At 48.6% G+C, this 23,315-nt stretch overlaps 2 protein-coding genes across 10 annotated transcripts in view; one reads left to right on the top strand and one right to left on the bottom strand.

The window, feature by feature from the left end:
- The first annotated feature begins 1,798 nt into the window (after nt 1-1,798).
- PSMG4 (proteasome assembly chaperone 4) lies at nt 1,799-21,930 on the top strand. Of its 6 annotated transcripts, none has more exons than XM_064597264.1 (4): nt 1,799-2,131; nt 13,034-13,107; nt 13,219-13,294; nt 17,923-17,940. In XM_064597264.1, the coding sequence occupies exons 1-3, from the start codon at nt 1,958-1,960 to the stop codon at nt 13,292-13,294; spliced, it is 324 nt and encodes a 107-aa protein (XP_064453334.1). In that variant the 5' UTR covers nt 1,799-1,957; the 3' UTR covers nt 17,923-17,940. The 6 variants fall into 6 exon arrangements, 4 of the variants coding, with proteins under 4 accessions (XP_064453334.1, XP_064453333.1, XP_045722405.1 ...); XM_064597263.1 differs by lacking the exon at nt 17,923-17,940 and adding an exon at nt 16,334-16,389 and having other exon boundaries at nt 1,800-2,131; XR_008505501.2 differs by lacking the exon at nt 13,034-13,107 and adding an exon at nt 20,289-21,930 and having other exon boundaries at nt 1,812-2,131; nt 17,923-18,094.
- SLC22A23 (solute carrier family 22 member 23) overlaps nt 21,269-23,315 on the bottom strand; it is a 178,473-nt gene continuing 176,426 nt past the window's right edge. For 2 of the 4 annotated variants that reach the window (XM_064597253.1, XM_064597254.1), the window contains one exon: nt 22,126-22,322. In XM_064597253.1, coding sequence (XP_064453323.1) covers nt 22,273-22,322 — 50 coding nt within the window. In that variant the 3' untranslated portion in view covers nt 22,126-22,272. Of the gene's footprint in view, nt 22,323-23,315 lie in introns of all 4 variants that reach the window. The other 2 variants (XM_045866443.2, XM_064597252.1) reach the window with 2 other exon arrangements.

The following is a 23,315-nucleotide window of genomic DNA, read 5'->3' as shown; positions in this document are numbered from 1 at the left end:
GAGTGAACTATTGATACACACAACAATGGATGGATCTCAAAGTAATTATGATGAGTGAAAAGGCAGACAAAAAAATTGTACATACTCTAAGATTCCATTTATCTAAAACTCTAGAAAATCCAAACTAAGCTGAAGTGACAAAATGCATATTAGTGCCTGGGGAGGGGAGCAGAAAAGGTTATAAAAGGGCTTGAGGAAACCTCTGGGGGTAATGGACATGTTCACTATCTTTTTTTTTTTTTTAAGATTTTATTTATTTATTTGAGAGAGAGACTGAGATAGAGAGAGCATGAGAGGGGGGAGGGTCAGAGGGAGAAGCAGATCCCCCCGCTGAGCAGGGAGCCCGATGCGGAACTCGATCCCGGGACTCCAGGATCATGACCTGAGCTGAAGGCAGTCGCTTAACCAACTGAGCCACCCAGGCGCCCCATGTTCACTATCTTGATTGTAGCCATGGTTTCATGGGTTATACATGTGTCAAAACATCCATTTATACACTTTAGATGTGTAGTCATTGTATGTCAATTATACCTGAATATAGCTGTTAAAAATATTGACCTGAAAGTTAACTATTGTATTGAATCATTGATAATTAGCAAACAGAACAAACCTTTTACATTTTACATGGTTACAAATGTAACCTTTTACATTTAAATTTTGTCTACTGAGACCTATTAGAGCTTTAAAAAGTAGGACTGTGATAGTTCTGACATAAAACCCAACGGTCTGTTGTAAGAGAACCTGACAAAATGGATCCTGCTTGCTCTTACCTCAAACATTCTCTCTGATATTGAAGGCTTCCTTATTTCAACTCTGCAGTGTCCCACAGTGACTCAGATTAAAGGATCCCTTAGTTATAATGGCCACCATTAACCGTGCTTCCCACACACTGGCACCTACTCCTTTCCACTCCTCTGAAAGGTACCTATTCTTATTTCTATTTTGTCCACGAGGAAACAGTCTCAAAGATTACAAGTCAGCCCAAGGTCCTGGCTTGTATGTGATTGCAAACCTCAGGGGGTCTGCGTCCAAGAGTGCCTTCCTGCCAACTTTAGTGGTCACACTTTTTGGAGGCTTTCTTCCAATATCGCCGCCTTTCTCAAAGGTAGCTGCATTCAAGGCTTCCCTGAAGGTACAGGGCTCCTAGAGGAGGAGGATTTTGGTAAACCAAACCAAAGACGAGGTGATGGGAGGTGGCCGCGCTAGGAGCGCTTAAGGAACTAATTAAAAAGTGATCGTCTCCACGAACCATGAGAGACGATGGACTCTGAGAAACAAACTGAGGGTTCTAGAGGGGAGGGGGGTGGGAGGATGGGTTAGCCTGGTGATGGGTATTAAAGAGGGCACGTTCTGCATGGAGCACTGGGTGTTATGCACAAACAATGAATCATGGAACACTACGTCAAAAACTAATGACGTAATGTATGGTGATTAACATAACAATAAAAAAGTAAAAAAAAAGTGTCTCCAAAGGGCTACGAGTCACGCCCTGGGATGACGTTGCAGCTAGCGCCAGCACATGAATGCTACTTATCAAGCACTAAGGAGGAGGGAGGGAACAAGCGAGGGCGAGTTCTGCCCGGCGGCCCTGGACACCCTGAGGTTAGCCCCCTGACGCCGGCCCTGCCCTTGTCGCTGATGACCGCAAGTTCTCAGCAAACCCCAGCGCTGGGAGAGGCGGGGGAACCGCGCAGTCTGCGCTCTGCCTACGGCGCGAGAGCGAGAAGCCCGGCCCCGCCCACTCCTGGACCCGCCCCGGCCCCGCCCCGCCCCCGGCCCCGCCCCGGCCCCGGGCTAGCCCCTCCTCCTCCCCGGGCCCGCCCTGCCGGCGCCCCGGGACCAAGAGTGAAGGCGCGCGCTCGGCCTCTCGGCGCTCGCTTGCTTGGGTCTGGCCAGGCTCCGCGCCGGCAGCGCAGCCGGAGTCTCGGCGCTAGCGGGACAGGGCCCGCCAGGCGGCATGGAGGGGCCGCGGGCCGCCGCGGGCGGGGACGTCTCCTTGCACAACTTCAGCGCGAGGCTGTGGGAGCAGCTCGTCCACTTCCATGTCATGCGGCTGACGGACTCGCTCTTCCTGTGGGTGGGAGCCACGCCGCACCTGCGCAACCTCGCCGTGGCCATGTGCAACCGCTACGTGAGTGCAGGTCGGGGGCGGAGAGGGCCGGCGAACGCGGTCGGGGAGGTCCTGAAGGGGGCCCGGGGCTGAGGTGGGGGGAGAGGACGGGGGGCGCGGCGGGGGAGGCCGGGCAGGCGTGGGGGGTGGAGGCCCAAGGGAGCGGGCCGGTGTGGGGGCGGGGGCTGGGACTGAGGGTAACCGAGCGTCCCGGCGCAAGTGGGGTACCAGAGGGGGTTCCGGCCCCCTAGGTGCGTGCGCGTGGCCCTCAGGTCTTTCCTGGGCCCAGGGGCCTGGGGGCTCCCCGGAACTCTTGCTGTGGTGTCTTAGGGAACCGGGGTCCAGTCCGGACCTGCACCACCCGAGGGGAACGGGGTGCGGTCCGGCCGGCGCGTGGGCCCCCAGGCGAGCCCCGCCTCTCCCCACCTCCTCTACCTTTAAGGCGGGCGCCCCACTGCTGGCTCTCCTAGCCCCTCCCTGTAGTTGGATATTCAGTGGGGCTCTATCGTGGGACCTCTGGGTTTCTGGTCACACTCCTGCCCTGGGGGATGGCATCCACCTCTTAGTTTTCATACCTTCCCTGTATTGGCCACACTGAATTTTCCTTGTTTCTAGTACAGACCTCTTTCCTGAATTTTGGACTCCTGTGTTCCCGCCTGAAAGTTTAATAGGCATCTCACGCTAGACATATTTAAGACCGAACTCTTAACCTCTTCCCGCAGACCTGCATCTTTCACAGCCATCCCATCTCTGTTGTGGAAACTCCATTCAAACTTTGATTACTCTGTCTTCCACTCTCCACATGGGAGTGTCAGTGAATCTGTAGGCACTGCGGTCCATCAGAACATGGGGGGAATCCAACCAGCATGTGGGGCGACCCCATGAGGTGGAGGCCGTTGGCAGGGTCAGTGAAAGAATTCACCCAAGACAGAACAAAGGAGACAGAAGGTTATTGAATGCACAGCGGGAAGGACAGCATGGGAGAGACTGCCAGGAGGCAGTGTTGGGGAACTGTAGATAAGGGGGAAGGTGAGGAGGTATGGGAACATATGGAATGTTCCTCCTTTTTTTGGTACCCGTTTTGGGGTGTAAGTAACCCATTGGTTAGCTAGGGCTTAGGTGGGTCGCCTAATGGGCCTGTTTGTATTCAGCTAAGGGGTTGGAGGGCACTGTGGGTCCTTCTACTGTACTCAGGTTTCCACTGTCCAAGTTGGTTGCCTCAAAGCGGCCTCTACACACCCATCACCTCCTTTCAGGCCTGCCACCCTGGGCCAAACCTGCAGCATCTCCTTTTCCTTGCCTCATTCCCCCCTTTGCTGCCTGTGTTAATTTCTTAGAGATGCTTGTGGCAAAATGCCACAAGCTGGGTGGCTTAAACCAACTAAGATTTATTCTCTCACAGTTCAGAAGGCCAGATGTCTGAAATCAAGGTGTCGGCAGGTCTGGTCCTTCTGGAGGAAGGAGGGCCGCGTTCGCCAGCCCTCTCCGCCCTCCCCCTCGCCCCTGCCCGCTCTGAGGGAGAAATGTTCCCATGCCTCTCCCATCAGCTGGTGTTGCTGGAAGTCCTTGGCATTCCTTGGCTTGCAGCATCACTCAATGTCACTGGCCTTTTCTGTGTGTCTTTCTCTGTGTCTTTACTTGTAAAGACACCAGTCATAATAAATTAAGGGACCACCCTATTCCATTATGACCTCATCTTAAATTCCAGCTTAATTACATCTGCAGAGACCCTATTTCTTAAAAAAAAAAAAGTTACATTCACAGGTGTAGGGGTTAGGATGTGCACTTATCTTTTTGGAGGATGTGATTCAGCCCATAACACTGCCTTAGAGCCAGTTCTCTACAGGGCAGCAGACAGCAATCAGATATTGTCATTCCTCTGCTCCAGATCTTTCAAGAGGTACCCTCAGAGCACAGTTCAGAGACTTCACAGTAACTCTTTAGGCTCTGTTACCCGGTAGAGCTCCCCTGCTCCCGCCCTCCTCCTGCCCACTCTTGGCTGCTTTAGCACATAGGCATGTCCCCAGATGTTGCTCCCTCTGCAATTAATTATCAGTATTGGTGGTGGTGAGGTTTGTCTGTTTTATGAGTCTTTGTAACCTTAGTGCCTGACAAGCTGCTCATTAAATTGTTGAGTGAATGAATGAGGCCTCCCTCAAGGACCTCCAGGTTTGCTAGGGAGGGCTACCAGTAACCTGCAGCAGTAAGGATTGTAATCTCCGAGGGGACCTTGGGGTGGTAGGAAATCAGAGGAGTGAGCCATCAGGCAGGATCTGGGTAAAGTTTCAGGAAGGAGACAGCCTCTGAATGGGACTTCTGGATGTCTTCACACAGTATCCCTCTCTGCCCTTTCCCTTCTTGCTCTTCTTTTCCTGGGCGGGTTTTCTTTTATTTCTTTTCTGGTGGGTACTAGCAGCTGGGCCTTTGGGCAGGTGGCAGTTCCTTCTTTCATTGGAGGAGAGGTGATGGGTGGGGCTGTGTGTTTGGAGGTTGTGATGCCCTGGAGAACCTCACCTTCTTTCTTTCCTAGTCCTTAGGCTGTAGTCATAGACAGTGGGTAAGGCTGTGGGTCACATAGGGCACAGGACTACTGATTGGTAAGACCAGGCATTGCTTCCTTGAATCAGTTTCAGGATTCCTCCCGTGCGCTGCTTTGGTGCACTTTGGCAGTCAGACCATTTGGTAGTCATAGCTCCTAGTAGGGTATATTTCCTCATCTGGAAGCTCACACTCTATAAAGAGCAGGTAGGGAGAGGAAAAGGGGCCAGTCTCAGTTACCAGACCTGTCAGAAGTTCAGTCCTATTCATTGGTCACACTGTATACTTGTACATTGTCTTCCTGCAGCAGGGCACCCACTCTCCAGCTGGAGAGAAGAGGTGTAGACCATAGCTTAAAGCAGGAAACAAGCTTCCTGTGGAACAGGGCTTGGCAAACCATGGCTTAGGGGCTGGCTTGCCTTCTACTTTTGTAACCAAGTTTTACTGGAACATAGTTCTGCCCATCCATTCAGTAATGTCTGTCGCAGGTTTTGTATTTGGATGGCAGAGGTGAACAGTTAAAACTGGACCTTGTAGTCCATAAAAACGAAACGATTTATCCTCTGGCCCTTCCCAGAAAAAGGTTTTTGGCCCATGTGTGGAGAGTGGCACCAAAGGGTCTGTGACGTCTCCCCCTCCTCCCTTGCCCCTCGACCTCCACATGTAAGACAAGACCATATAGAACAAAACCATACCATTCTGCTGCTCTTCCAGCTGGCCTGCCTTGCATCATGTGGTCTGTCTGTGGCACTGACAGGCTTTAGAACAAGGATGATATAGGGGCCCTACGTGCTCAGATGATGTAGGACGTGTTGGGCCCACTTGGAGTGGACAGTGGTGCTCCAGCCATAGTAAAACTGTCTAAGCATGTGTGTGCCTCGGAGACCAGCTGGGTATAGTAAGATTTTGGAAATAATGAAGTACTAAGGGTAACAATATAAGGTTTTTAGTTTTGTTTTTGTTGGGAAACGATCACCTTAAAGTAGATTTTCTGTTTCTAAAAGTTTAACTGTAAATACTGTTAGCACATAGCTGAATATTGAACTTGAAACTTGTAAACAGCAAATTCATTAATTGAGTTCATGTTTTTGTTATCTTTTCAGCAAAAAAGCTTGCAGTAAATGCTTTCATTCTTATCCTGTATTTTTTTGATCATCTCTTATAGACCTGAACAGGTTCTTTCTCCTTTTGAAGTGACTTTGAACCACTAGGAGACAAGGCGCAGTCACTGATCTGTGCCCTGCTCACAGTATCTGGCACATAGTAGGTGTTTATTCAGTTTACCTGTCTTTATCTGGACAGTATGGGGGGAGGGGTGCCCACCCCAGAGCCTCTGGTGGCACATGCTTGTTCCTCTAAAAATCTTGCCTCCTGGCAGGGAAGAGTTAAGATGGTAGAGGAATAGGGGCTTGTCTTGTCCCTTGAACACAGCTAGTTATCAAATCATTCTGAACACCCAAGAAATCAGTCTGAGGTCTGAGAGAGCAAAAACTTTAAGTCTACAAGTAGAAAAGCGACCACCTTTTGGAAGGTAGGAGGTGTGGAAAGTTGACTTGGGGAGATATAACTGGGTACAGAGGCGGGGAGGGACCCTGCTTTCAGAGGTTGCCACAAAGTATTTAAGCAGCAGAGTGCAAAATCTGAACTTTTAGAAGTCCACTACTGTGGGGCACGTCCCTGGCTAAAAAGTGCTCAGGTGGTGAAGCAGGGCAGAGTGACAGGGTGGTCTGAGGATTCCCTGGGTTGCAAGAAGAATGGGTGGTGCCAAGGTGCTGTGCTGTTCCCAGGCAGAGGAGTGGGGATGCTGGCTGAGAGCAGCAGGTCTTGGTTCCGGCTTTCTGCTCAGTTTTGCTATAAACTGCGAACTGCTGTGCGGTGGTGAGACTGCTTTCCTGGGATGGGCGGCAAACTGCAAAAGTGTGGGGAGACCCTCCCCCAGAGGAACAGTGTGGGTCAATGCCATGGGAGTCCCTAAAATTTGGAGTCTTGAAACTAAGTCATGTGCCTGAGATAAAAAAGCTTGGATACAGGCAGGGTGAGTGCAGGGTTCTGATGGAAACTGGGAACATGAGGGGTGATTGGTTGCTCTTCCGTGAAGGCTCAGTGAAGAGTAGGGTTGTGAACCGTCAGCTCCAGGGCTAGTGCATGGGTTGCCACCATGTTCATCCTGCCCATCAGCACGGAAAGCCTTCAGGGAGCAAGATGCACCACCTAGTGGAGGCTGGTCCGCTTACACCAAGCCCTGCTCCCCTGCGCCCAGGAGGCCCATTTCCACTAGGGTCAGCCACCTGAGAATCAGCCCAGCAGGCCCCTCCCCTCAGAAGACCAGCACAAACAACGGGCTGGTACCAAGTCTACTAATCATAGAGTGCTGCAAAGCTTCAGCTCTAGGGGAAATAGGATCTAGCTTCCTTTTTACTTTTATGCTTTGTTTTTTTATTATTCATTTATTTTCTTTTTTCTGTTCCTTTATTATTATTTTTTAACATATATATTTAAATATTTTTTTATTTTTTATTTTTTTGTTTATTTTCATTTTATTTTATTTTACTTCTTTATTTTTAAAGTTTTGGATCTAGATTCTTTTAACAAGCAGACTAAAACACACCCAAGATTACTTTTTTGGGTATTTTTTCTTTGTTTTTTGTTTTTTTTATTTGTTTGTTTTTTCTGTCTTCTTTTCTGGACAAAATGACAAGATGCAGGAATTCACCCCAAAAGAACAAGAAGTAGAACCCATGGACAGGGATTTCATCAATACAGATATAAGTAAGATGTCTGAACTAGAATTTAAAATAGTAATCATAAGGATACTAGCTGGGCTTGAAGAAAGCATAAAAGACACAAGAGAATCCCTTATTGCAGAGATAAAAGAACTAAAATCTAGTCAGGCCGAAATTAAAAAATGCTATAACCAAGAAGCAAACACCAAAGGAGGCCATAAAAAAGAGGATGGATGAAGCAGAGGAGCAAATCAGTGATATAGAAGATAAAATTATGGAAAATAATGAAGCTGAAAAGAAGAGGGAAAGAAAGGTAATGGAACACAAAGGTAGCTTAGGGAAGTCAGCGACTTATTAAAACGTATTAACATTCGTGTCATGGGAGTCCCATAAGATGTAGAGAGAGAAAAAGAGGCAGAAGGTTTATTCAAACAAATTATATCTGCAATTCCCTAAACTGGGGAAGAACACAGACATCAAAATGCAAGAAGCACAGAGAACTCCCATTAAATTCAACAAAAGCTGACCATCAGCAAGGCATAGCATAGTCAGACTCACAAAATACACAGACAAGGAAAGAATCCTGAAAGCAGCAAGGGAAAAAAAGTCCTTGACTTACAAAGGAAAACAGATCAGATTTGCAGCAGATCTGTCCACAGAAACTTGGTAGGCCAGAAGAGAGTGGTAGGATATCTTCAACGTGCTAAATGGGAAAAATATTCAGCCAAGAAATCTATCCAGCAAAGCTGTCACTCAGAATAGGAGAGAGAGTTTCCCAGACAAAAACTAAAGGAGTTTGTGACGACTGAACAAGCCCTGCAAGAAATTTTAAGGGGGACTCTTCAAGTGGAGAAAAAAAGACCAAAGGCAACAAAGATTAGAAAGGACCAGAGAACATCACCAGAAACATCAACTCTGTAGGTAACACAATGGCACTAAATTCATATCTTTCAATAATCACTCTGAATGTAAATGGACTAAATGCTCCAATCAAAAGACATAGGGTATGAGAATGGATAAAAAACAAAACAAAACAAAACAAGATCCATCTATATGTTGCCTATAAGACACTCATTTTAAACCTAAAGGCACCTGCAAATTGAAAGTGAGGGGATGGAGAACCATCTGTCATGCTAATGGATGTCAAAAGAAAGCCGGGGTAGCCATACTATATCAAGAGAGAAAAAGAGCATTATATCATAATTAAGGGGTCTATCCATCAACAAGATCTAACAATTGTAAATATTTATGCCCCCAACTTGGGAGCACCCAAATATACAAATCAATTAATAATAAATATAAACTCATTGATAATAATACAGTAATAGTAGGGGACTTTTAACACCCCATTCACAGCAATGGGCAAATCATCTAAGCAGAAATCAACAAGGAAACAGTTGCTTTGAATGACACACTGGACCAGATGGACTTAATGGATATATTCAGAACATTCATCCTAAAGCAGCAGAATACACATTCTTTTTGAGTGCACATGGAACATTGTCCAGAATAGATCACATACTGGGTCACAAATCAGCCCTCAACAAGTACAAAAAAGATTGAGGTCATACCATGCATATTTTCAGACCACAACTCTCTGAAACTTGAAGTCAACCACAAGAAAAAATTTGGAAAAACCTCAAATACATGGAGTCTAAAGAGCATCCTACTAAAGGATGAATGGGTTAACCAGGAAATTAAGTAATTAAAAAAAAAATACATGGAAGCAAATGAAAATCAAAACATGACAGTCTAAAACCTTTGGGATGCAGCAAAGGCAGTTCTAAGAGGGAAGTATATTGTAATACAGGTCTACCTTAAGAAGCAAGAAGAGTTTTAAATACACAATTTAACCTTACACCTAAAGGACCTAGAAAAGGAAGAGCAAATAAAGCCTAAAGCCAGCAGAAGAAGGGAGATCATAAAGATTAGAGCAGAAATAAATGATATAGAAACAAACAAAAAACCAGTAGAAGAGATTAACAAAACTAAGAGCTGGTTCTTTGAAGGAATTTATAAAATTGATAAACCCCTAGCCAGACTTATCAAAAAAGGAAAGGACCCAAATAGATAAGATCAAAAATGAAAGAGGAGAGATCACAACCAACACCATGGAAATACAAACAATTATAAGAGAATACTATGAAAAAATTATATGCCAATAAACTGGGCAATCTGGAAGAAATGGACAGTTTCCTAGAAATTTACAGACTACCAAAACTGAAACAGAAAGAAATAAAAAATTTGAACAGAACCATAACCAGCAAAGAAATTGAATCAGTAATCAAAAATCTCCCAACAAACAAAAGTCCTGGGCCAGGTGGCTTCCCAGGGGAATTTTACCAAACATTTAAAGAAGAGTTAATACCTGTTCTTCTCAGATTGTTCCAAAAAATAGAAATGGAAGGAGAACTTATGAACTCATTCTACAAAGCCAGCATCACCTTGATTCCAAAACCAGACAAAGACCCCACTAAAAAGAATTACAGGCCAATATCCTTGATGAACATGGATGCAAAAATTCTCAACAAAATACTAGCAAATTGAATTCAACAGTACATTAAAAAAATTATTCACCATGATCAAGTGGGATTTATTCCTGGGCTCCAGGGGTGGTTCAGTATTTGCAGATTAATCAGTGTGATACATCACATTAATAAAAGAAAGGATAAGAACTTATCAAAGGATAAGATCCTGTTAGTAGATGCAGAAGAAGCATTTGACAAAGTACAGCATTCATTCTTGGTAAAAACCCTCAACAAAGTAGGGATAGATGGAACATACCTCAGCATTATAAAGGCCATATATGAAGGACCCACAGCTAATATCATCCTCAAAGGGTGCAGTTCCTTTGAGGGACTGAGAGGGGAAAAACTGAGAGCCTTTCCCTATGGTCAGGAATAAGACAAGGATGTCCACTCTCACCATTACTGTTTAACATAGTACTGGAAGTCTTAGCCTCAGCAATCACACAATAAAAAGAAATTAAAGGCATCTAAACCAGCAAGGAAGAAGTCAAACTTTGACTATTTGCAGACGACATGATACTTTATGTAGAAAATGTGAAAGACTGCACCAAAAAATTGCTAGAACTGATACATGAATTCAGCAAAGTTGCAGGATATAAAACCAATGTGGAGAAATCTGTTGAATTTCTAAACAATGAGGAAGCAGCAGCCAAAGAATTCAAGGAATCGATCCCATTTGCAACTGCACCAAAAACAGTAAGATACCTAGGAACAAACCTAACTAAAGAGGTAAAAGATCTGTACTCTGGAAACTATAGAACACTTATGAAAGAAATGGAAGATGACACAAAGAAATGGAAAAGCGTTCCAAGCTCATGGATTAGAAGAACATTGTTAAAATGTCTGTACTACCCAAAGCAATCTACACATTTAATGCAGTCTCTATCAAAATACCACCAGCATTTTTCACAGAGCTAGAACAAGCAATCCTAAAATTTGTATGGAACCACAAAAGAACCCAAATAGCCAAAGCAATACTGAAAAATAAAAATAAAACTGGAGGCATCATAATGTCAGACTTCAAGCTGTATTACAAAGCTCTAATCATCAAGACACTATGGTGCTGGGACAAAAACAGTCACATAGATCAATGGAATAGAATAGAGAATCCAGAAATGGACCCACAACTATATGGTCAACTAATCTTCTACAAAGTAGGAAGGAATATCCAATGGAAAAAAAGACAGTCTCTTCAACAAATGGTGTTGGGAAAACTGGACAGCAATACGCAGAGGAATGAAACTGGACCACTTTCTTACACCATACACAAAAATAAATTCAAAATGGATGAAAGACCTAAATATGAGATAGGAAACCATCAACATCCTAGAGGAGAACACAGGCAGCAACCTCCTTGACCTCGGCCGTAGCAACTTCTTACTAGATGCATTGCTGGAGGCAAGTGAAACAAAAGCAAAAATGAACTTTTGGGACTTCATCAAAATAAAAAGCTGCACTGCAAAAGAAACAAAACTAAAAGGCAGCCTATGATTGGGAGAAGGTATTTGCAAATGACATATCTGATAAAGGGTTAGTATCCAAGATCTATAAAGAATTTATCAAACTCAGCAGCCCCCCCAAAAAATAATCCAGTCAAGAAATGGGCAGAATACATGGATAGACATTTGTCCAAAGAAGATACCCAGATGGCTAAGAGACACGTGAAAAGATGCTCAGTGTCACTTATCATCAGGGAAATACAAATCAAAACCATGATGAGATACCACCTCACACCTGTCAGAATGGCTAAAATTAACAGGACAAGAGGCAACAGGTATTGGTGAGGATGTGGAGAAAGGGGAACCCTCTTAAGCTGCTGGTGGGAATGCAAACTGGTGCAGCCACTCTGGAGAACCTTATGGAGGTTCCTCAAAAAGTTAAAAACAGAGCTACCCTCTGATCCAGCAATTGCACTACTAGAGATACTACTAACAATACAGGTTCAAAGGGATACGTGCCCCCTGATGTTTATCACAGCATTATCAACAATAGCCAAACTGTGGAGAACCCAAATGTCCATTGACAGATGAATGGATAAAGAAGATGTGGTACATACATACAATGGAATATTATGCAGCCATAAAAAAGAATGAACTCTTGCCATTTGCAATGACGTGGATGGAGCTCAAGTGTATTATGCTAAGTGAAATAAGTCAGAGAAAAACAAATACCATATGATCTCATGCATGGGTGGAATTTATGAAAGAAAACAGATGAACATACATTATGGAAAGGGGGGGAAGGGAAGAGGAAACAAATCGTAAGAGACTCTTAATGATTGAGAACAAACTGAGGGTTGCCGGAGGGAGGTCGGCGGGGGTTGGGCTAGATGGGTGATGGGTATTAAGGGGGGCACTTGTGGTGGTGAGCACTGGGTGTCAGTGATGAATCACTAAATTCTACTCCTGAAACCAATATCATACTGTGTGTTAACTAAAATATAAATTAAAAAAATAGATAAAAAAAGAGAAAGGCAAACCTAACATCTTGTCTCTATACTGAGTGCTCTGTACTTGACTCAGTACTGAGTGCTGTTTGTTTTAGAAGGCTAGTATTTTGATAAAAGTAATTTTGACCATATTGTAAGTTAGTGAGTTTTTTTCTCTTCAGCTAGGAATTTTAATGGTAAGGGGGATTACTTCCATAGTAATTGGAGGTCAGATTTCTTCTATATTTCAAAAGGGCCACATTTATTTTTTTAGTTTTACTGCTTCTTATCTGAAATGAGGATTGGTCAAACATACTCTGACGTTCCTATTTTCCTTACTTGGACACTGATGGCTGGTGCCCTAGGGCCCTTGTTGAGCTTGCAGAACCCAGACACCTTCAGGGGAATGGAGCTGTGTGTTCTCTTAACAGGCCCAGATGAGGAGATAGGCATCCTGCCGTCTGGGCTCATGGCTAACTTGGGGGTGAGAGGGACCCAGGGGCACTTGGCACCTAGACTCTGGGATTAGCTTTCTTCCTGCTGTACCCTTAATGGTCTTGTTGGCTTCCCTCTTGGTTATAATGTGGTCTTTCAGCATGCTTTGGGGTTTCCAACACTGAAGCAAGCCTTTTATGTAAAATAAGTCTTAGAACTTGCTAACAGCACTGTGATGCCAGTTTCCGTGACTGCTCTTCGTCTGTCCCAGCTGTCTGACCTCACGTGCAGCAGAGCGTCAGCCCACCTGGCTGTCCACACAGATGCCGGGGCTTCCTTCTCTCGGTAAATGTGTCCAACCTCCCAGAACCTGCCACTGCCACCCTCAGGAGGAATCCGAAGCCACAGAAGCTTGGCCGATGGAAAAGCAGCATGTGTTCTTTGTTTCCCTTTTAGGATTCCATCCCTGTGTCTACCTCCCTCCTCGGAGACACTTCCGACACCACCTCCGCTGGCCTTGCGCAGCGCTTAGGTATGTACCTGCGGCTGCGGCTGCACGAACAGCCAGATGGGGAGTCGCTGTTGCAGGGACCCGCGAGGCCCAGGCCCTGGAGAAGGAGAGCATCCTTATACTGAGAGAGAAGCACAGACCTTTGTATGTTGGGTCTTCTTTAAGGAGGGCTTGTCTCTGTCCATGACCTTGACCACTGTCTCAGCTGGCATGTTCTCGAGGGGCTCCCACGGCCTGCTCTCCAGGCCGGTGAGTGACAGGGTGACTCAGTTCCCTGTTGGAAGCGCGTTACCTCCTCCCGGGAGGAGAGTGAGAGTGATGCCCACAGTGCCCATCAGCAGTGGCTCGGGGTTGCCTCCTGGTGATGCGGCAGAGCCTGCGCAGGAGAACTGTCCTTCGGTGTCCATGTGGTGTCGTGCAGAGCTGGCCGGAGGGGAGGCAGGCCTGACTCGAGTGTGGTGTAGACGGTGGTAAGCAAGAGCGGGAGGTTGAAGGCTCCACCGTCTTCCTGCGCCTGGAACACATACTTCCTGAAAATAGCTCGGTAGTTGAGGTGAGGACGGCTGTGTCCTGCCCCTGCCAATGTGCAGGGCGCCTGGGGACGTGGGACAGTGGGGGCAGCCTCTGTCTCCTCCTTGGTCTTCGTGTGCACCAGTGCTCCCAGCCAGTGCCCTGGACGCGCCGGGCGCTGGGGGTGAGGCGGGGGAGGCCCGGCCCCTGGTGTTGAGGGGCAGGTAGTTGAGTGGTGCCCACCGTTCGGCCAACCTGATCCCTGCTCAGTGGGCGTTTATATTGCCAGTCACTCCGGGCAGCCCCCGTGTGAGCAGTGTGGCCGCACGGTGGAGGTGGACAGGGGAGTCGTGGCCAGGGTGAGGGTGGGTGCCTCTAGACCTGCCGCTCTGAGTTCCCTGCGTGCGGACGGCGCAGACCCCGAGGGCGGCTCTGGTGTTATAGGAGCATCCGCTGGCCTTTTTCTTTAGCCCGGCGTTAGAGAAACCTGGCTGGGAACTAGCGTGTGCTGGTTACCCAACTAGTAAGTTACTTTGGTAATTTCTTAATAGGAAGTAATTTTAAATTTACAGAAAATTTGCAGCAAAGATACAGGGTATTCCTGCTTAGCCTTCACCCAGAGTCCCGGGTGTTCTCATTCCCTACGTTGATGATGTTATTGTTTTCTGAACCACGTGAAAGGAGTTGAAAGGCGAGATGGCCCTTTGCTCCTCATGTGCGTCGGCCAGTGTGGAAGGGCTGACATACCGTATCATGCCCTGGTCAGGGGGAGACACGGGCGTGCTCATGTTTATAGAGCTGGGAAACTGGGGGGATCGCCCCAGGGTGGGAGACGGGTTCTGCTAGAGGAGGCTGGCGGGGGCTTGTTTGCTGCATCACGAATAAATAGTTGATGCCAGTAAAGTAAGATGGGCTCACGGGTGTCCTTGTGATGGAAGCCTAGTAGCACTTTGTGTGCAACAAACTACTTTGCTTTTTGTTTTGTTCCGTTTTTTGTATTTTGTTGGTTTTTTTTTTTTAGTTTTGTGCAAATGATTTTTTTTAATTAATATTTTTCTTCTCGTGTGGTTTACATCGATTGATTATAATCTGTATAAGCGTAGACAAAAAAATATGTCTTCACCAACTTACTAAACTCAGATATTGATGAAGGGTCGTCTCCTGCCTGTATCAGCCAAACCTGGCAGCGCTTAGCTGTTGCCCAGCAAGGACAAGCATGCGGAGAAGGCTGGGAAAGTCAGCGGTATGATGTGGCTGCTGGCAGTGCCAGGGGGCTGCTGATGCCCAGGTGCTGGGATCACGCCGCCCTGGCCTGTGCTGGTCCTCTCGAGTAACTTAGGTCTGGACCCTGCAGTTGAAAATGCATCACTTGTCTCGAGGGGCAATGGGAAGAGAGAGGTGTCCTGAAACAGTATCCTATATGGAGAATGAAAGGAAGTAGGAAAAGAGACGATCTAGTGGGTCCAGAGTAACCCCAGAAGCACTGGAGGGCTTTGGTGTGCACGGGGCGCCCTTACTCTGTGAGCCCCGGAGGGCAGGGCTGGGCTGCTGGGTGGACAGTGCAGGCAGACACAGTTTTGCTCCCTGTAAGATCCTGTCTTAGCAGGTAGAGTGATTGGAATCAGAGTGGCCTCTCCCTGGGGACAAGGAATTTCCTGCCACTGGACGACAGTAGGCTGAGCGGGCTGTGACTTGACAGTGCCAGCCCCCCTCTCCTCACCTCCCCGTGTGACAGGGCTGGCATGGTCATCTGATGTCTGCGGGGAGTAGGAGTTGGCACTTGCCCGTGTGTGGGGGGACGCCGAGGGAGGGGGCCCAGCACTGGAGTGGTCGGTACTGAACTGGTTTAATTAAGGCTTACTGCCCGATATGTGTTATGACTCTGGGCATGTGACTGGGCTTGATTTTAGTAGTTGGAGGAGCACTCTTCAACTATGATGGGTTTGTAGAAAGGGGCTAACACGTATCTTCAACATCAGATTGAAAGCCCTACGGTTGTGCGTCTGTTCACATGCATGGACACGTATGTGTGTGTGTTACGTAAATGGAACCGTACAGACACGTAGGATTATCTCTGGGAAGGGAATGGAATTGCTAGAGAGGGTGGTACTGAAGGGGAACTTAATTATTTTAATTACTTTATCATTGTCTGTATTTTAAAGTAAAAACAAAACAAAACAGGCAAACCAACTTCTCAGGTAGAACAGTGGTACTCAGCCATCAGGGCTTGGATCCCCCGGAGCGCTTGTGAATCTCTGGCTCAGTTGGTCTGGGGTGGAGCCTGGGAATCTGCATCTCTGACAAGCTCCCAGGCGCTGCTGCTGACTGGGGCCACACTCGCAGAACGGGTGTTGTGGACAGTGAGGGGGGGAGGGGTCTGCGTGACCGCACTTGCAGGCGCTGCCTGGAGGAGCATTAAAAACCAGAACCTTCTTCTCTCCCTACGACCCCATTCTCTTCCCAGGCATGGTTCTGCTGTCAGGGATGTGTGAGGCGCACACAACCTCCAGGCATTTCAGTCACATCTGTGCCAATGTGTTTTCTTTTTAGCCAGGAAGACCAACAAACAGGTGTTTGTCAGCTATAACCTTCAAAACACAGACAGTAACTTCGCATTACTGGTAGAAAACAGGATCAAGGAAGAAATGGAGGCTTTTCCGGAAAAGTTCTAGCAGAGTGGCAGAAGTGAGGATTTGTAACTTATGTACAATGTACATTGAAATAAATGGATTGAATTTCACTGTTTGTCATTAGGTTAATGTGTTTACGTTTTGTTTTCAAATCTTCATCTAACTTTCCTTCTTCCGCTCACCAGAGCGTGGGCCAAAAAGCTGCAATCGATCTGCCTGGGGAAGAAGAGCCAAATGGCAGGCAAGAGTGCGTGTGTGGCCACTCAGGAATAGGGAACAGGGGTTAAAATGGGATATTGTTGGGACTGCAGAGGGCTAACCTGATAATCTAGGAAAGAGGTACATTAGTCATGACCCTGCCGTGTACACTCCTCATTAGAATTAAGGTAGTAAGTCTTTATAAAGTACGTGTCAGGTTAGCTCCTTCCTGTCCCCTTCCGGGCAAGCCCTTCCCCGGCACGGCTGCTCACCACAGTTCCTGCTGTGTTCTCCCTTGGACCGGCTCACTGGATTTCTGGACTTGAATCTCTAACTCCCCTGGGCCCTGTCTCCTCACCTGTAAATTGGGAATAAGCTCTCCCTTGCTGGGTTATCGTTAGGACTAGATATATATGCATGCTTCGCATGATCGAGTAAGGGGCATGGCAATTCAGATGTCAGTTGCGCTATTTATCTACTTCATTGTTATGGATCCAAATGCTTTAGCTCCTCCTGGCTCTTCTTGCTATCATTGTCCTTCTTTTCTCCAAAGTCCCAAGCACCTGCTTTGGTTACCTTTAATCCTTAGCCTTTTCCTGCCCGCCACATGTAGTGGATTCCAGTCTCGCTAGTTCCACATGCTACACATTTTCTTTCACACCCTTTTCCAAAAGCCAGTATGTCACGGGCTAGTGGCTCCTAACTCTGGCTTCACATTCGAATCCCTGGGGGTGGCCTTCACAGATTGCCTGTGCCTGGCCCTTCCCCAGAGACTCAGAGGGCCTGGGACCCAGGCTTTGGCAGATCTGAAAAGCTCCCCACGTGCTGCTCAGTACAGGCGAGGTTGAGGACCACTGGCAAAGAACTTCCTAATCTTCAAGGTCCATCTGGACCCCTTTTGTTGCTGGAGGCGGATTGTTTAGGGCCCTGTAATGGGGTCCATGCAGTGGCAAAAGTCTCGTATTGAGCCCGTGGTTAGGCAGCCCGGGGTGCTTACACTCTGGCCAAGACATAAAGGCACTTGAGAGGAGCAGGTCTGGGGTTCCAGAAGCTTGCCTCCTTTGCAGATTTCCTGTGCTAACCTCCAAGGCCGCGGCCACCACAACTGTAGCTTGGAAGCACAGTGGGCACCTCTCTAAGAAGAGCAAGTAACACACAATCAGGGCTATGGAGAGAAGAGTTTGGTATAAATACTTTATTAAAGAAATAGTGTTTTCTTGTTAAAAAATACTACATTAAAGAAGAGTTTTGGGTTATCAGAACTTCCTCTCAGAATCACAGTGTAAGAGAGTCCTTTCTTGACCTCTCTAGGAACCGTCAGGCCATGGGTTAGCAGGACGTCAATACACACAAGAAAAGAACTCTTCAGTTTGCTGATGGCCCCCGCTTCTCAGGTGGTCTGAGAACATCACCAAGGGAACAGTTTGCGTGCAATCCGATCTCTGCCTCTACTTGCCTTTAAGACCGGGACCCTGCAAGCGAGGTGAGAGGCCACCCGCTGTCCCCTCAGGGTGAGAGCCAAGACTTGGTTTACAGAGGCGCTAAAGTAGGGACAGTGAGAGCTGCATAAACAGGTAGAGTTTTTATTACTTGTAGTCAATGGTCATGAAATGCCCTTCATTGGATACCATCAGATGAGGTAGGGAAGACATTCCAGTGGAAATTTGTTAATGGGGCAACATTTTTTATTTCTGTACATTTACATACAAATTTTCCCCAAAGGTACAACAGATGTGACATCATGCAGACGTTTAGCTTTGAACGACAGTTCAGAACTCGATTTAGGCTTGTGCTATGAATGAGCACCTCCAGAGTAATCCCGGTCGACATGTACAGTAACACGTTCTTACATAGAAACCTCAAATGTGTGGGGGTTGCTGAAAGGACAGAGGGAGGGAAGTATTCCCCACTAGACATAACACACTGCTTTTCCAAAACACACAATACATTAAAGTGAGGTGTTCTTTAAAAGAGTTGAAGTGTGGGCTCCCCCAGCACATGTGTGTGCCCGCGGGCCCCCAGGGGTGGGCGATGCGATGGTCACATGGGTCACTTAATGGCACTTCAGTCATTTCTTGTTTGGCTCTAGGAAGTGGTAATGTTTGAGTGCAGTTACTTCCTTTATGAGGTTTAGTTTTGCTCTCTTTCTGTTGTGTGGCCAAACCAACCTACCAGCCCCCTTCCCCTGGTTGCAAGGGATTCTACTCTTTTAGAAGACAAAGCATTTAAAACTGTTTCCTGTTTGTCTGGGGCGCTACCGTTTAGGGGATGTGGTGTTACTGTTGACTTCTGGAGAAAAACAAAATGAAGAAATATCCAGCCCTGTCTCAGGTGTTCACATTTGTGCATAACTTTTATTGGAAGGGGATCACAGCTCCCTGATAGGCTAGCAGGATGCAGGAGTGGGCGGCGGAGGAAGCTGGAGCTGGGGATGTCTCCCCCGGCAGCAGGGGGTGGGGTGTAGGCGGTGGGGAAGGCAGACTTGAAGTAGCAGGTGCCTGAGAAGTGTTCCCTCACTAAGCACGGAGGCAGCAGGACCGAGGAGTCCACGCACCGCTGACCCCGCGCCAGGGGGGCCCACAGCCCCCTCCCGCGCAGACGGCCCCTCTTGCCTTGCTCGCACGGTACGGGATGTCCACGAGCTCAGCCCGCACGGAAGCTTTCCTGCTTCGTCCTCATCTCATAAAGGCGTTCCTTAAGAGCTTTGGGTGTCCCGAAGCCCAACCAGCAAGAGAGCAGCTCAGCCTACCCCCGCGGCTGCCGTCAGAGAAGAGCTGTGGGACCTCTTTGCCGGGACATCACGGATTGTTGGCAAGTCAGCCGTGTTCACATCTGCTAGACTTTGGTCCCCGTAGCCAGCTTCTCTTCTAGTCCAGATCACTGAAGTGACAGTGCTGACTGCTGTCTCCACTGGACTGGTCTTCACAGTTGTCCCGTCACATGGAGATCAGAGACTGAGGAACAGGACCTTGTCTGTGCCATGCCTCGCTTCTGCCCTCCTGGCTAGAGATTAGCGGTGGCTCGCGCCAGCTTGAGGACGGTTCTCACAGAAGCTCCACGAAGGTCCATGCGGCCAGTGAGGGAAGGCGCCCAAGTCCTGGAAGACAGCAAGCGGGCCGTCCTGGCGCTGGGATGAGGGACACAGACAAGACATCCGGCCGGGTGCAGCCTCGGGGCCCTCGCCGGCTCCTTCCCAAGTGTCCCCCCCGCCCCCCGTGGCCCGGCCGCTGCGCAGGTCCTGTCCTGGGCTGACTGGGTCCTGCCGCCCGGGGGCTTTGTAGTAAGTACTCTAAAAAAGGCAAAGTTTGGCACGTGAAGGCTGCAGAGATGGAAGGAAAGATCTCAGATTGAGGGGAATGCAGACTAACATTGAAACGTGGAACAAAGTGACTTAAAAGCAATGAAGGGAGGTGTGGGTGAGCTGGGCTTGGAGCGGGTGGTGCTGGGGAGGGCCCGCCGGGCATCTTCCATCCCAGGCATTGGTGAGGAGACGGTGCGGTTCACTCCCTGCGAGTTGGCTCACCTCACGGTGTTTGTAGCAAGCCAGCGGGCTCGTACTGGGGTCTGGCGGTTTTGGGGGAGGGTGGTGGGTGGACTGAGAACAGACCGGGTGGAAAGCTGGACGGGGATGAAAGGGAAGTTACGTCAACCTCTTTTCTGGCCCTTTTGAGTTCTAGCCGCTGTCCAATGGAAGTCCCCTAATTGCTTCACGGACTCGAGACCACAAGCTCCCTGGAAGAACACGGCTCACAGCAAAGACATGTGTCACAAAGTGCGGAGGTGGACAATTCTAGAAAGAAACCAGGCTGTCCAAAAAACTGGGTGCCTGTGTTGCTACAAGACAGCGCCTGCCTGCGCCGACGAAGCTTGTTTGTTCGTGGCCCCCTGGGTGGCCTTGCGGAGGCCCTCCAAGTGACGCGCCCCTCAGACAGGCGCAGGAAGCCCGACCTGGAAAGGCAGGAGGAAGCCTTCACTGTCGGGGACGCAGTGAGGAGCACGATGAAAACCCTTGGCTATCGGGGGCGGGGTGGGTGTTGAACTTTGGTGAGTTATTGCTTTCTCTCAACTGGTCTTGATGCTTGAAGAGGCCAGAGGTCAGGTGGACTCAGCTGTGAGTCCCACTCCTCACCCTGAGCCCCGCTCTGTGCTGACAAGCGACAGGAAGCAGGAAGCAGGCCAAGGCAGGGCTGTGTGGGGGAGTGGCTCCCACAGGCTTTGCAGCGTCTCAGCATGAAGTCAGTGAGAGCTGACAGTCATCCAGGCTGGTGATTTCTATGCGGCGTGTGCTCGAGATGTGGGTGACGGGCCACGTCCGGGAGAGCACCCCTCGCTCCTGTGGGTTTGCCTCAGTGGTCTGCGTCAGTTAGTGTCCTATTGGTTTTCAGTTCAGAAAGTGGCCTCATGTTCAGGCTGTGCTGGCGAGGAAGCCGAGTGTGACAGAGGGGACTTTCTTGCTGGAGCTAAACCCGGGAAGGAGTACTACTGACGTTACCGTGCCTCACCTCTCCACACCCTTGCTCGTCATGAGCTCGGCCAGGCGAACCAATGTCGGCAGACCGTGGCCTTAGTACCACCCGTTACTTAGGATTTCTGGTGAAATGTGTACACTTTGCCCCAAGGAGCTTCCAGCATCAAGTACAAAAGGATGATCTCGAAGGAAAGACTAAGCTGGTTTTAATGATATTTGGGAGCTGCTTTCCCCCAACGCATGGAACAGAAGCTCTTACCTCACAAACACACACACACACACAAAAACCCTTTAGAAACCATACACAGACTCTCTAGCAAAAACCTAATCGTTTACATTTCACTCTGTCTACAATGTGGTCATGGAGACACTCCACGACAGGTCAGTCTGTCCGCACACAGGCAGGCGGCCTTGGGGGGCGCGGGCCCAGAGGGAGGGACCCCTGGCTCCAGTGCGGGGTGCTGGACGAGGGTCGTGTGTGACCTCCAGGGCCGCTGCGCTGGCTACTTACGGCGTCCTCCTCGGCAACCGTGTCCCTCTTCCGAAGGAGGTGGTTCTGTTTCGAGATCAGTTAGAGGAAAGGGAATAAAGTGCTTCTCGTAAAAATGACCAAAATAAATACAAACATTTCATGGCAGAAAAGAAAGTCTGAAGGGTTATTTTCAAAGAGTTTGCTTCCTCACACACACGATCCTTAGAGTTTTGGAAAGACAGAATTTCCCCACACCAGTTGACAGTCTTGCGATCCGCGGCATCAGCAGCAGAATTGGGTTTTCCTGCCCCCCCCAGCCATGTGTTCGGTCCCTGGTCTGTAAACCTGTGCCCAAACAGCCCCCAAGCCCCTGGAGCCCACAGTGCCCCCTTCAGGGAAGGCCGTGCCCAGAGCTACATGGACTTCATGCCGTTGGCTGTGGCGTTCTCGGGCAGCCCGTCCCCTGCGGTGGCCGCGTCGTGGAGGCCGGAGTAGTCCTTGAGCTCGGCGTTGGTGAGCAAGAGGGGCTGCTCCCCCTTCTTATGCGGCAGGAGCGGCTGCCGAGTGTAGTGCTCCCCGTTAGAGATGTTCTCGGGCAGGTTCTGGTTCCTGCTCTCAGGCAGCAGGAGGATGCAGATGATGCAGATGAGCGTGCAGCAGGCAAAAATGATGTGGTGCAGGAAGTAGCCTTTCTGGTTGTGCAGATCGATGATGGGCGCTGTCAGCATGCCGAAGCCCGCGCTAGCCAGCACCAGCCCCAGCCCGCCGCACCTACGGGAGAGCACGAGCACACATGGTTAACGTCCACGGTCAGAGCCCGCTGCGGAGGGGCACGGCGCCGCCCAGAGTGGGGACACACGGGAGCAGGATCGTGGGGCTGACCAGGGCCTGGCTTGGGCAGGGGGCCACCAGCCCAGTGCATCCCGCCTGTTGGATATCCCAGACCACCTTCACCTTGGCTATCTTTGTACCACCTCTAATTAATATTTTCTCTTGCCAGCTCAAAATTTTTTACTTTATTTTGAAAGGCAATATTATAATACTACTGTAAATGGAAAAGCACTCGCCATAATAATATGCAACGCCAAAGTATTATTAAATTATGCTACTTCCCAAGGTTTGCTCTTCATTTAGAAAGAGGTCAGTGGGCGGGTGGGAGGTGGATTAACAGGGGTTAAAGAGGATATGACAGACAAACCAGCACTCACAGAGAGTTTCTCCAGCCAGAACTAGAGAGACTGGAAGATACTTTAAAAGACAGTAATTTTTCTCACTGTGAGTTCTTATTTATTGTTGTGTCCCATCTATTTCCTAAAATCAATCTGCACACCACCAGTGGGAGCGGTCCCGCCTCTGCGAGGTGCTGTGCCAGAAGCCACGTGCTGAGAGAAAGTCACAGAGCACTGAGCTCAGAAAGTACTAAATGTGAGCCTAGAGGATGTGCCACTTATCTCCACTCCTCTGCCATTTGGGGGAACCTGCCAAAGTTCCAAAGAGATTAGTAGATAGGCAACATTTAAAAAAAATCCATCATGGCTCGAACATCTGTCCTTGGACATGAAAGCATATTTGGCGGGGAGAAGGGGTCATGTGGCCTCTGAGGAAGCAGTGCAGTGCTGGGCTGCAGTAAAGGGGACCACACTGTTCACGTGACCTCCTGTCCCACCGGTCCCACTGTGTCAGGCAACGCACAGGCCAGGGAGGGCTGGCTGGTGTCTGCTCTGGAGCCACAGTGGAGGAGCAGTCTGGTCACAGTCTGGTCTC

The sequence above is a fragment of the Mirounga angustirostris genome, unplaced genomic scaffold (assembly GCF_029215605.1).
Source record: "Mirounga angustirostris isolate CCGP_5_RB_7025 unplaced genomic scaffold, mMirAng1.0.hap1 SCAF_8, whole genome shotgun sequence".
NCBI lineage: Eukaryota > Metazoa > Chordata > Mammalia > Carnivora > Phocidae > Mirounga > Mirounga angustirostris.
Note: the sequence above shows the minus strand (reverse complement) of the source record. Positions and strands in the feature narration are given on the sequence as shown.

Excerpts from the sequence above, each read along its gene's own strand:
- PSMG4 (XM_045866448.2), top strand. The coding sequence starts at position 1,958 with ATGGAGGGGCCGCGGGCCGCCGCGGGCGGGGACGTCTCCTTGCACAAC. Across the intron at positions 2,132-13,218 it reads TGGCCATGTGCAACCGCTAC|GATTCCATCCCTGTGTCTAC; the intron begins GTGAGTGCAGGT and ends TTTCCCTTTTAG. Across the intron at positions 13,295-16,333 it reads TGGCCTTGCGCAGCGCTTAG|CCAGGAAGACCAACAAACAG; the intron begins GTATGTACCTGC and ends TTTTCTTTTTAG.